General features: G+C 47.8%; 1 protein-coding gene across 2 annotated transcripts in view; it reads left to right on the forward strand.

Annotated features, from left to right (window-relative positions):
• Window positions 1-981: 981 nt before the first annotated feature.
• The window catches only part of LOC128330335 (epididymal sperm-binding protein 1-like), a 34,169-nt gene continuing 22,059 nt past the window's right edge, over window positions 982-13,091 (forward strand). For both annotated transcript variants that reach the window (XM_053263018.1, XM_053263019.1), the window contains exons 1-5: window positions 982-1,082; window positions 3,372-3,512; window positions 5,632-5,796; window positions 7,819-7,980; window positions 8,980-9,126. In XM_053263018.1, the coding sequence (XP_053118993.1) occupies window positions 983-1,082; window positions 3,372-3,512; window positions 5,632-5,796; window positions 7,819-7,980; window positions 8,980-9,126 (715 nt within the window). In that variant the 5' untranslated portion in view covers window position 982. The remainder of the gene's footprint in view (window positions 1,083-3,371; window positions 3,513-5,631; window positions 5,797-7,818; window positions 7,981-8,979; window positions 9,127-13,091) is intronic.

Genomic DNA, 13,091 nt, shown 5'->3' on the forward strand with positions numbered 1-13,091 from the left:
ATGTAAGTGCTATACATAAGTTAGTGGAGCATGTGTCTGTTGAACATGGCATGTTCTGCTGTTGTTTGAGCAGGCAGGAGTGGGGGGGGCAGGTGTGGATGGGACATGTAGGTATAGAGGATTTGGTGTGATGTCAGGCAGAGTGCAGACAAAGGTGTTCTGGGCCCATGGCCAAGGAGTGTGGTGGGAGGCTAAAGCATGAGCAGGTGTGGTCCAATCTGGGTGTAAGTGTCTATGAGAGGAATGCAGGTAAGTGTGCAGTTAACCAGGATTAAATATCCTGGTTAGCGTCATGGAATTTAGCCAAGCACTGCACACAGAATCTCAGTCCATCCTGATTAACACCTATATTCTACCAAAAGACAACTACAGGGCTCTGTGGTCGGCAGGTGTCGACAACGACCCGACTGTACACCTTCTTTTCCTCCTCCCTTATAACATCAGGGCTCTATTCATTCTCATTTTCCCTGCCCTCTGTTGTGTTTTTTCTGTTTCTTTTTCAGTTAGAAAAAGTGTGGGAGGTACTCACAGACTGGGGATGAGGCGAGGGTGGGGTGGGAGTGCCGTTGCACCCGCTTATTGTGCAGTTGGACACAAAGGCTTAGAAGAAATTCTGGCTTGTGCACATGATCTCTCTTTCTTCCTTGCACACGTTTAGCAGGGCGAGGGGCTCATCTGTTTTTGGAGACAAGAAGCGTATCCTGCCAGTAATGTATGTAGTAGAAGCCGCCTTTCCGGTCAAGTGCCCCAGCAGCAGCAGCAGCAGCCCACACACCTCACGTCTGAACTGGCCTCGCCCAACTCGTCGCGTGCTTGCCTGGCAATGCAGCAATTCTGCCCGCGGCGGCGACTCCCTCCTCAACGGTGGCCCAGGGCTCCCGCCCCTGGCTTCCTTCCGCTGCTGGTCTAAGCTTGAAGGGATAAAAGACGCGCCAAGGGATAGACTTGCTCCCAGCGTGCGCTTCAACGCGAGAAGCTCAACATGAGCGTGTGTCCTCGAGAGCCTTGCTTGGCGGCCCGGCAGCGGCTGCTTCCACTCCTCCTCTTCCTGATGTTGGCCGTAAGCACTTTCCAGAGCGATGGTAAGGCTTCCAGCGCCGCAGTGGACGAGGGACTGGGCGGAGAAGAAGCAAAGCCGTCTTCAGCGGTGGGGGGTGCTCTCCCAACTTGGCAGTTTTCTCTGGTAGCTGGAGGAGAGCTAGCCTTGTGGTAAAGTGAAGTGTGCCAGTCAAGTCGATTTCAACTCCTCCTGGTGCCCACAGAGTCCTGTGGTTGTCTTTGCTAGAATACAGCATGGGTTTACCATTGCTCCCTCCCTCTTTCAGCATCTTCCTATATTGCTGCTGCCCAATAAGGGAGTTTCCCATAGTCTGGGAAACATACCAGCAAGGATTCGAACCGGCAACTTTCTGCTTGTTAGTCAAGCATTTCCCTGCTGCTCCATTCAAGATGGTCTTGCGGTAGCAGCCATGAATAGTGTCTGTCCTGGTTGCATTTGAATGGGGGACGACATGTGAAAGAGATTGGGGCTGCTCTGGGAAGAGCATCCTGCATGCAGAGGGTTCCCAGTTCCCTCCCTGGCATCTCCAAGATATTGCAGAGAGAGACTCCAGCCTGCAACCTTGGAGGAGCTGCTGACAGTCTGTGTAGACAGTACTGAGCTAGATGTTCCTATGTTCCATACTTATCTTGCCCATGTTGTTGTTTAGCATGTTTGTATATCGCCCCAAGCTTTCAGCTTTGGGCAGTTTACAACAAAGATAAGATCATTTATAACAAGAATTAAAACATGAAAAACAGTTTCAAAATAACCACAGTTGTACACAACATCTATTTAAAAGTGTGGATGGACAGATCTGTCTTGGTGATCTTTCTGAGAGCTGTCAGAGATGGGGACGTTCTTGTTTCCGCAGGGAGCGCATTCCCAAGCCTCAGGCTGACAACAGAAATGGCTTCTTGTTGGAAATTGCTGTGGGGTTTCTAAAACTGTGCCTTTGTCCCTGGAAGCCCCATTGAGCTAGAACTCTTTCCATCAAATGCTGGGTGGGTGGACAGGATGTGAGAAAAGTGCACTTTACAGATGCTTGGAGGAACTGTTGCTCTTATGCCCTCGCATCGAGCAGTGCCATTCCAAAGATGAAACCTCAGGATGGATGGATGGGAGAAAGATGGGCCAAAATAGGGCCTGTGCCTTTAAGAGCTGTGGCAGTGCTTTACCTCCAAATCTAGGAGCTAAGTGCCTTCTGCCATGGAATCCCTTAGGTGTGTGGGGGAGATGCAGGGAGAGAATGGTTAAGGTTTCTATGGCCCTATTCAGACATGCTGTAAGTGCATACAGGTTCTGCACACATGCATGTTTTAGGTGTGAATAATTGTACATGCATTTCTTTTAACTGTACACGCCCCTCAAATGGAAGGTACAGATTACTGTACTACTGTAAACCCTGTTCAGACATTAGGCTGGTTCAGATTAACATGGCCGCCAACCAGCCTCCTACACACGATGAAGGCTGGGATGCATTGAGAATGTACTTGCCTGATTGTCACTCAAGGAGATGCCAACATGTCCCTGGCATGTCCTTTAATTGCATAGAAGGGATGTGCAAACCCAGGGTGTTGGAGCGCTTGTAGGGGACGATTGGAATAAACGTTCCTCACACATGATTCAAGGTCATGCCAAGAGCACACTGGCAGTTCCTTGACAGATGTGGCTTTTGTGTCGCATTCCACCTTTCATCACATGTAGGGCTCCAGTGGGGAGTGTGCAGGGGTATAGCAAGCTGAGTGGCAGCATCCCAGAGACGGATCTCCACATGCCCCATTCCCCCAGCACCACACTGACCGCACCCCTTTGTCCTGCATCATTTTTCCCCAAGGTGTATGTGGCTGGCGCTGGGAAGGACTGTGCAGTAGCCCCCTCGCCCTCTCCAGCTGCTGGCTGGAGACAACGAGGGGTGAGGGGGTACCACTAGTTCCTTCCATGCCGCCTGCATTTTTGTGATGATGCAAAACTATTCTTTGTTCACTTTGCAGGTTTCTTTAAAAACCCTTTTGAAAGAAACGAGTGTGCTTATGAATGTGCCTGCACTCTGTCATTTTAACAGCAGTGAGTGAGCAAGAAAATTCAACTTCCACAAGCAGCCAAAATGGCTCCAGGGTCAAGCAATAATGCTTGTAGGTAGACTTACACCCAGAGTACTCTTTGGTGGGTTGGTGGCGGGAGGGGAGCACTTCTGGAATATCTTGATCATCCTAGATAGTGAGCCAGAATCAAATTAACTTTTGTCTTCTCACCACACCGTTTCTGACATTTCTGCTTCGTGGATTGTAGCTCCTGTTATTGATACCCTTGTTTTCTGTTTTCATTTCAGTCCCGCTTCCCTGTGTTTTCCCATTTATTTACCAACAAAAATCTTACTCCTCTTGTACTGGGATCAACAGTGAGAAACTATGGTGTGCCACAATTGCTAACTATGACAGGTCTCCCCAGTGGAAATATTGTTCCCATGTAGGTAAGATGTGCAATACTTCCTTACAGTTCTATCCTGCCAGGTTCCATGGGCTGAGGATGAGTGACGTTTTGACTGATAGAAAGTAAAAAGGACCTCCATCATAATGTCTTGGAGTCAGCGTGGTGTAGCGGTTAGCAGGACCAGCCCAAGGATTTTTGGCGTTCCAGGTGAAGCCTTGCTGCCCCCGTCCCCATAGCCTGGCTGTAGACGGGATGTCACAATGCTCATTGCCCCCATCCCTTCACTCATAGCTGCCCCATCTCTTCTGCCACCCCAACCTCCCCATCCCCACGCCCAATGCTGCACCCACCACCCCATCCCTCTCCCCGTGCCATCCGCCCCATCTCCACCACTGTGCACACCGCCCCATCCCTGCACCTGCCACCATGCCCACCAACCCAGTCCTCGCATCCACTGGACCATGCCTGTCCCCATTGCTGCACCTGCATCCCCACCAGCTGCATCTCCAGCCTCTTCTGCCTGCTGGCTGGTTTTGGTGCAGTCAGTGAAGCCTCTAATTGACGCAGCACATTGTACTCAGGTTATTACCGAGCGCCACGGCAGTTAGAAGCCTTCTAACGACTCTAGCTTCGGCATATGTTAATTTCCCCACTTAGACAGCTTCTGACTAGTGATGTGCACGGTCCGGAGAAGTCCGGACCGGCACCGAAGGGGGGCCTTGTTTTTAGGGCGGGGAGGGCTTGCTTAGCCCTCCCGCCTCCTTGCCCCCACCAGGGCCCGTATTTTCCAGTATAGGGGCGCTGGAAACCAGCCGCACCCCCGCTGCCGCCGCGGCAGCGGAAGAACTCCCAATGGTACTGCCAGCCCTCCCTCCCTCCCTCCCAGCTAGCTGCCCGCCCGCCCGCTCACCGCTCACCCGATAGGAAACGAGAGGAGCTCCGGCACAGAGCTCCTCTCGTTTGGAAGGCCTCCGGCATAATGGTGTTTTGCGCGCACGCGCATGTGCGCACCGCAAAGCACGCCGTTCGCCGGAGGCCCGGTCTACCCGCCGGGAAAGGGCCGGGTAGACCGGGCCTCCGATCGCTGGGTAGACCGGGCCTCCGGCGATCGGAGGCCCGGTCTACCCGGCCCTTTCCCGGCGGGTAGACCGGGCCTCCGGCGAACGGCGTGCTTTGCAGTGCGCACATGCGCGTGCGCGCAAAACACCATTATGCCGGAGGCCTTCCAAACGAGAGGAGCTCTGTGCCGGAGCTCCTCTCGTTTCCTATCGGGTGAGCGGGTGAGCGGGCGGGCGGGCAGCTAGCTGGGAGGGAGGGAGGGCGGGAGGGCGGGCAGTACCATTGGGAGTTCTTTCGCCGCCGCCGCGGCAGCGGCGGGGGTGCGGCTGGTTTCCAGCGCCCCTATACTGGAAAATACGGGCGCTGGCGGGGGCAAGGAGGCGGGAGGGCTAAGCAAGCCCTCCCGCCCTTAAAGGCATACCCCCCACCCAGACCCGGACCAGGCAGGGCCGGACCGGTCCGGCAGTTCGGCCATTCTTTGGAATGGCCGCCGGACCGGTTCGGACACACTACTACTTCTGACTGACAAATGTCTTCAAGGTCACTCGTGAAGACAAGAGGCCTGCTGCTAAAGTTTGGTTAAATTTGACCAACTATAACCTCATTTATATTGATAACTATTGCTATTATGGATTAACTTAGAAGTTGCACAGGAGAAAATCTAACTGTACCTGCTTGATGCCACCACCTCTCTACGCCCGCTGCATGTTTTCTGGACCTTTGCCTTTCTTTCCACTCACTTAGGCCTGCCTCATCATCCATGCACCTAGACCAGAGTTTGGCACTGATGCCACCCCTCTTCACCCTTGCTACCCTAATCTCCATCCCAGAGGACAGGGTGGGCGCAGCGATAGGATAAGGGGTGACACGTTGCATTCGCCAGAAGTGGTGAGAGACACCAAGCAGCACTGGTTAACTCCTTGCACCTTTGCCGTTTTCACAGTGAAACACAGTCCCTGCAACTTCTATTCACCCTGAAAGCATCTGTGTGCTGTGCTGGACACATAACATCCTCCTTCTAAATGGTTATAGAAGAGTGAAGCAGATTTTCCATACAGTGTATGTCAGTACCATTAAGCTCTGTCTCAAACTCTTTCTAGAGTATGACGGTAATTCCGGTGGACAAGCCTGTGTCTTCCCCTTCATTTACAAGAGCAAGATATTCTACACCTGCACCAATAAAGATGCTATGCAAGGGAGATTCTGGTGTTCCACAACCGGGAACTATGACAAGGATAAGCAATATAGTTACTGTGCTGACACAAGTAAGCGAAAGATCTGCTCCCCAACTTCCCCACCGGAATGTTGTTAACCTGCAAAACCATGCTGCCCAGCTTTCTGTCTCCAGCTGTGGTGTATAAAATGCAAGCAGAGAACCTGTGAAGAAAGCATTCAGCAGGGGCGTAACTAGGTTGGAGTGGGCCCTGAGACAAGATTCTTAAATGGGCCCCCCCCCGCCGAGAAATTTTTTAATAATAATAATAATAATAATAATAATAATAATAATAATAATAATAATAATAATTTGATTTCTTTCCTTCCAAAAATGGCTTAGGGCAGTTTACAAAGAGAAAAAGGTGCCTCTTTGCCCAGTAAGCAGGGGGCTTTTATTCTCACATTTCTGTCCTCATTCAAAACATACAAAAACAGATGTACAAAATTGAGCAAATGAGAAGAGAAGAATTATATGGGAGTAAAACCTTTTTTTAAAGGAGTCAGGAAGCGCATCTTTGGAGGTTCAAATGGATACCTTTCAGGCACAACTATTTCCAAGTCAAAAATTCCTTTTTCATATGGTGTATTTGCAAAACCAAGGATTTGAGCTTGAAGTTCATCTAAGCGACTTCCAGTCTGCCAGCAAGTAATACCCGGTGGTGGCTCTGTGGACAGCAGATGCAGCTCCCTTTTCAATCCTGTAGCTCTCTGAAATTGTGCTCCGTTTTCGACGTAGAGCTCTAAGAGTGGAGCCGAATGCACTCAGGGGCGTAGCAAGGTTGGAGTGGGCCCTGAGAAGAGATTTTAAAATGCCCCCCCAAAAGTCCAGGGCCTCCACACACCCCAGGCTTCCAAGGATTTAAGTCTGATATTTCAAAATAAGTATGCTGCCAAGAAATACATTTCACTGAATACACACACAAACACTTCACAATATATAGTGATATACATTGAATACTATATATTTGTGCTACTTTTAATGCCTAGAACACACTAGAAACACTAATTATTAAAATGGGCCCCTTGCTGCAGATTAGCAAAGGAGATTTTCAACCATGCAGGGTGAGCCTATGTTTGTTTTCTCAGAATTCTGAACAAATTCAGTAAAGTTTGATTCCAGGAGGTTTTTCATAAGAGGCTTTTAAAGCCCTTTAACACACATCTCCTCTGGAATGGAGGTGCTGCATTCACATGTTGGCCAGATTTACCCTAAGGGGGAAAAATATAAAAGCACAACACATGCATCACAGTTCTCACTCATGTCTCAGTTCTCACTCAGACCTGGGTTGCAAAACAACTTGAACATAAGTGTATTTATGAATTAATACATACATACATACATACATACATACATAAATTTGTTCCAGAAGTTTTTGTAATTTCCTGCCATGAAACAAGCCACTTATAGGACTTTTTAGAGGGTTTTTTTAAGCCAGCAAATTTTCCAATCAGTTTTAAATTAAATATTCAGAGACTTCTCAGTCTCCCCACCCCCCATCAAAGCCCTATGGCAAGCAGATCCCTACCTGTATATAGGGGGTGGGGGGAGTGTAACCACAAAAAGGAATTCACATTCTTCCTGGCAAAGGCTGAGCTGTCTGGCCTGGGAAGAGGGTCTGCTGCAGAGAACTGTAGTGGCCACTCTGACTGTAAGCCTTCTTCCTGGGGCTTGCCAGCCTACTGGAATTCAGGCTTCACTGAGGCCTACACGGAGGCCTCCCTGGAAGCCCCGCCCACCCGCTGATCAGCTGAGAGGCGGGGAGAAAAGCAGCTTGCCTGCTGCTTTGATTGCGGACCAGGACGACAAGCAGGAGAGAGGGCAAACAGGGCAAGTGGCTGAAGGGTCTTGGGGCTGGGCGGGGGGCAATGGGGAGTCATGTGAGGTGTCTCTGGGGGACCCCTCAAGGCAGTGGGGCCCCGAGACGACTGCCTCCCCCTGCCTAATGGTAGTTATGCCCCTGGCATTCAGGTTTTCTGAGCGCCAAAGTCAATTGACAGCACCAGACAGGGAAGCATTCTTGTCATAAAAGCTGTCCATCTCTTTCGCCCTCTCTTTCCCCCACCTCTTCTAGGGCTAAGTTCAAGACCGACAGGGCCGTGCATCTTCCCCTTCACCTACAAGGGCAAGTCCTACTCATCTTGCACAACAGATGGAACACCTGATGGAAAGCCCTGGTGCTCTCTCACCAAGAACTATCATGTGGATCCAAAATGGACATACTGCGACCCCTCAGGTGCCAAAAAAGAGAAAGAAAGGGCAGGGGGAAAAGTACTAGGAAGTTGGTGTAGCCATTGATCCTGAGGGATCCTGATCACTGGGTGGTGGGGGCAAACGTGTGCATGGCTACTGGTCTGTATTGGTGCAGAGCCTATCTATGTGCATTCACAGATTTCAGTGGTTCTTAAACTGTAGGGTTGAATTCTGGGGAAATTGTGACCCCGGGAGGGTGCAGAGTTCCAGGTGTGGTCCTTTAGCACAGAGACACACCATATGACTACGACAAATATTTATATACCACTTTTCAACATAGGTTCGCAAAGCAGTTTATAAAGATATAAATAAATAAATAAAATAGCTCCCAAAGGGCTCACAATCTAAAAAAGAAACGTGAGAGAGACACCACAGCAACCTCTCTCTCTCTCTCTCTCGCCTCCTGGGTAGCCCCTGGTTTTAAGTGGGAGGCTGAGATGCCCTTTTCTTGTCCTCCTTAATACCCATCTTCCTTAACCCTATTAGTGTCCCAATGCAGAGATCCATATGCTCAGTAATGGATTGCAAATTGTATTTATTTTTATTTTATTTTATTTTATTTATTTAGCACATTCATATACCACCCAAAACATGTCTCTGGGTGCTTTACAGCAAAATGCTGTGCATTCCCCTGCTTAAATTACAGCTGTCCGTGGATTTAAGGCACCCAGGAGAAAGCACCCATTCCGAAGGAGGGCTGAGTGTTTCTCAAACGTTTCCCCAAAAAGGCCCCCTTTATCTCCTGAGCCCCCTAGATGCACATGCTCATAGGATTTGCACCCTGCTTTGTAGTGATCTGGGATATTGTCCTTAAAGGTGTCTAGTATACATAAGTCCTGTTCTTTCTGTTGGCATAATACAGTTGGACCTGGACCCCGGACCTTTTTCCTCCAACTACATCATTTCCAAGTCCTATTCCTAATGTATTTTCTTTTCATTTCCCTTCCCCCCTCCCCTGCCAATACTTCTGTTTCCTTCTTAGAACCCCTCCCCTGCATTTTCCCTTTCATTTTCCAGGGGATATCCTACTCTGCATGCACCAAAGAAGGCTCTGCAGATAACCAACTGTGGTGTGCCCTAACCCCTAATTATGACAAGGATAGTAAATGGAAGGCATGTGCAAGCCAAGGTAGGAGGCCTGGCAGTGGCCGGAATCTCGGCAGACACTGCTGCTACCCTCATGCCAGTAAACTGGAGTATCTTCATTGTCTGTTAATGCCAGTGATTAAGGGTTGTTGCTGGCCAGTTAATGCCAATGTCTTAAGGCATGTACATATGGTGTATGTGAGATATTTTCTGCCCAAAGCAGATTCTATCTAAAATGGATGCAGGGTGGATGGACTGCCTCAACAAAAACAGTTATGCCTTTGAAAGCTGGAATTTGAGTCTGATTTTGAGGTGGAAGGCCTAAGTAAAAGACAAGTACAGTTGTCCCTCACCAACCACGAGGGCTCCATTCCAGGAAAACCTCACAGTTGGTGAATTTGCGTTTGGCGAGCCATTGAAATCATCGGCAATGGGGTTAGGTGAATCACAGTCACAAAAAGACTGCAAAATGCAGTTAAAGATAGGGAGGGAAATCGCTCCAGGTCCCCGCAAATTCCCATGAGTCAGTAAGAAGAGTGATGGGGAACCCCAAAAATCACCCCTGACCCCCCAAAATCATTCTCTAGCCCCTGAAAATCACCCCTGACCCCCAGAAATCATAAACCACAAATTACCAAGAAATCTTGCCAAACCGCAGATATTCAGGTCGAGGTTGGCGAAATGCTGTGGCCCAGGTCACTCATGTTGGACCAAAACTCATGGGCCAGTGGGCCAGGCTGAGGCTTGTGTCAATGCCAGGTTGTCCATTGAGAGCTTCTCTGTTGTGGGGAATCACTGAACTCTGAGTGAAATGATTAACTCCTAAAATTGTCTGGACGTTTCTCTCAGGTAATGGCTTTGGAAAAGCTGGAGGCTAATCCTATTCTTCCTCTGACAGAGTGTTTACCATGTTGATGTCACTTCTATTGTTTTGCCTTAGTCAAATGCATTGATTAACTAGTCTCCAACACTGGGTAGATGTACACAAGAAGTGATTTAATTGGGATTATGTTGCGACCAGCATGGCCAAAGTTAGTGGGCTGGACCCAGAATTTTGTTCAGAACGCAGACCCATTTCCAATAGCAATGTTCAGCTCAGAGAGGCACTGATGCAAGGTCTCACTGAACTCTGAATGAACTGATCAGTACATGGCATCCAGGCCTCATGACTTGCTTTTGTTACAAATGGTAATTGCTTTGTGAAGATAGGGGTAATCCAGCATTTCCTGTGGAAGATGTTTCACAGTGTTTGTGCAGCCTGCAATCTAGAAACACAGTGGCCAGGCTTGTTTTCCTGTCTCACATATATTCAAATGCTATCACTGTGGGATGCCTTTACAGATGCATGTTAGGTACATTTACACCAGGCAGGGCCGGCTTTTGCGAGGAAGCATCAGATTCATTGCATCGGGGCGCCACCTACTGGGCTGGGAAGGTACTGCTGCTGATGGAACTTGAAGAAAAGCTCAGACCCTCTCCTTTGTGTCCCGCAGCGCCTACCTGTCTCTTTCAGGGAATCTGCATACTACAAGTGGATTGCAGTTTGCAAAGATAGACAGACTAAGCAGAGGTGGGGGGTGGACTCGGCGTCCCTTTGTTCTGCTCAGTCTGAGTCAACAACAAGTCATCAAGTAAAAACAAAGGGACTCTCTTTGTTTTGCAAAGGGACTCTCAAACAAACTTGATCAGATGCACGTAGAAAGAGAGGCTCTCCTCCTCCCCTTGCTTGCTAGAGTCTGGGCTAGACTCTCTGTACATGCACAAAGTCACTCCTCAAGAGGCTCTTCAGATCAGAGTGAGGAGAAAGGAGACATGGGGAGCAAGACCACACAGGCACAGTCTCATTTCAAAGAGGAAGCATCCTTTATCATTCCTATTTCAAAAACAGTAAGCAGAAATGGAGGGGTGCTTTATGGGGGATTTTTTGTGTGAAATGGGGAGATACCAGGCATGGAATCACTCTCTGTCTGTGATTCTGGGGATGGCAGAGTATTGAATGCCAAACATGCAGTGCCTGTAGAATCCAGGGCAAAAATGCAAAAATGCAGTATGTTTTAGTTGCTTAATTCAGTATAATGTTCAATTTAATTTTCAATATGATTATTATTTTGAGTTAATTGAGTAGAATTTACAGGCATAGGTAGGGACTATTTTTTAAAGGGTGAAAATAAGGAGCAAGCACTACTTTGAGTGTTTTGCCTGCTCAGTCATGAATATATGCACAGAACTGAGATTAATTGGCACAAAGAAAAAAGCCTGTGTGTGATCTTGTGTAAGTTTCAATGATGACATAGAGGGGAGAGGAAAAAGGATTTTGTGGTTGTGAATTGCTGGCCAGTGAACTGCTGTGAAATTGCTGAGGAAAAAGGATTTTGTGGTTGTGAATTGCTGGCCAGTGAATTGCTGTGAAATGAATACCTTACTTATATGTTAAACCTTAGTTTAAAGAATATACATACGGATATCTCTATCTCTCCCTCTCTCTCCCTCTCACACACACACTCACACACACTCCTCATTCAGTTCTGGACATGTAAAGGTAAAGTGTGCTATTGAGTTGGTGTCTACTCCTGGTGACCACAGAGGACAGAGCCATGTGTCTTAGGCAGAATACAGGAGGGGTTTACCATTGCCATCTCCCATGCAGTATGATATTATGCCTTTCAGCATCTTCCATGTAGCATATGTATAAATGTGGTGTAGTGGTTAGAGTGCTGGACTAGGACCGGGGAGACCTGAGTTCAGATCCCCATTCAGCCATGAGACTTGCTGGGTGACTCTGGGCCAGTCACTTCTCTCTCAGCCTAACCTACTTGACAAGGTTGTTGTGAAAGAGAAACTCAGTATGTAGTACACCGCTCTGGGCTCCTTGGAGGAAGAGGCATCTCATAGAAACTGGTGGGGAGAGAGAACTTAAAACAGTGCTATTGTAGGACTGAAGGGAAGATTATCAAGTGACTTATAGAGTGAATTAAGATGCCATCCCCTTCAGTTTCTAACTATCCTGCAGGAACTGGGCTACATAGGAACACATATACCCAAACTATTTTATTAGCACATAGAATTGTGCTTTCTTAATAGTTACAAGTGATACTTCATTTGAAGTATTTATAGTAACCTTTAAGTAACAGAGCCAGCGTGTTGTAGTGGTTAGAGTGCTGGACTAGGACTGGGGAGACCCGAGTTCAAATCCCCATTCAGCTATGATACTAGCGGGGTGACTCTAGGCCAGTCACTTCTCTCTCAGCCTAACCTACTTCACAGGGTTGTTGTGAAAGAGAAACTTAAGTATGTAGTACACCCCTCTGGGCTCCTTGGAGGAAGAGCAGGATATAAATGTAATAATAATCTGTAAGGGACAGAGGAGCCATGCAATTTCATAACCCCATGAGAAATGAACCTGTTCTTCTATATGCCATAAATAATATAGCTTGAGAGGCAGATACTTATCTCTTCTCAGCTATCCTGTCTATCCTCAGCTATCCTATCTCCTCAGCTATTATGTCAGAGCCAGAGGTGAGGGGCTGGAGGTGAGATATAATGTTTTTGTGTGCCACACTGTACATGGCACATTATTTGCGTGTAGGAACACAGGAAGATAGGAAGCTGCCATATACTGAGTCAGACCATTGGTCTATCTAGCTCAGTATTGTCTTCACAGACTGGCAGCAGCTTCTCCAAGGTTGCAGGCAGGAATCGTACTGTATGCTTTGGTAGTTTGTTGGTTCAATAAAAAAGCCTGTCCTATTAAAAAAAAAAATCTTGTCCTATCTTTGGAGAAGCCAGAGAGGGAACTTGAAACCTTCTGCTTTTCCTAGAGCGGGATATAAATGCAAAATAATAAAATAATAATAAAATAATAATAATACATAATCATATTATATACAATGTTATGTACATAATTACATAAAATCTTTGTGTATTAAATTTTGAATACACACTAATTGTATTTCAAATTTTTATTCTTCACGATAACGAAGGGCGCTCAACAGAGTGTTGCATCTGGGC

This window comes from Hemicordylus capensis, chromosome 6 (assembly GCF_027244095.1).
Source record: "Hemicordylus capensis ecotype Gifberg chromosome 6, rHemCap1.1.pri, whole genome shotgun sequence".
In the NCBI taxonomy this organism is placed as follows: Eukaryota; Metazoa; Chordata; class Lepidosauria; order Squamata; family Cordylidae; genus Hemicordylus; species Hemicordylus capensis.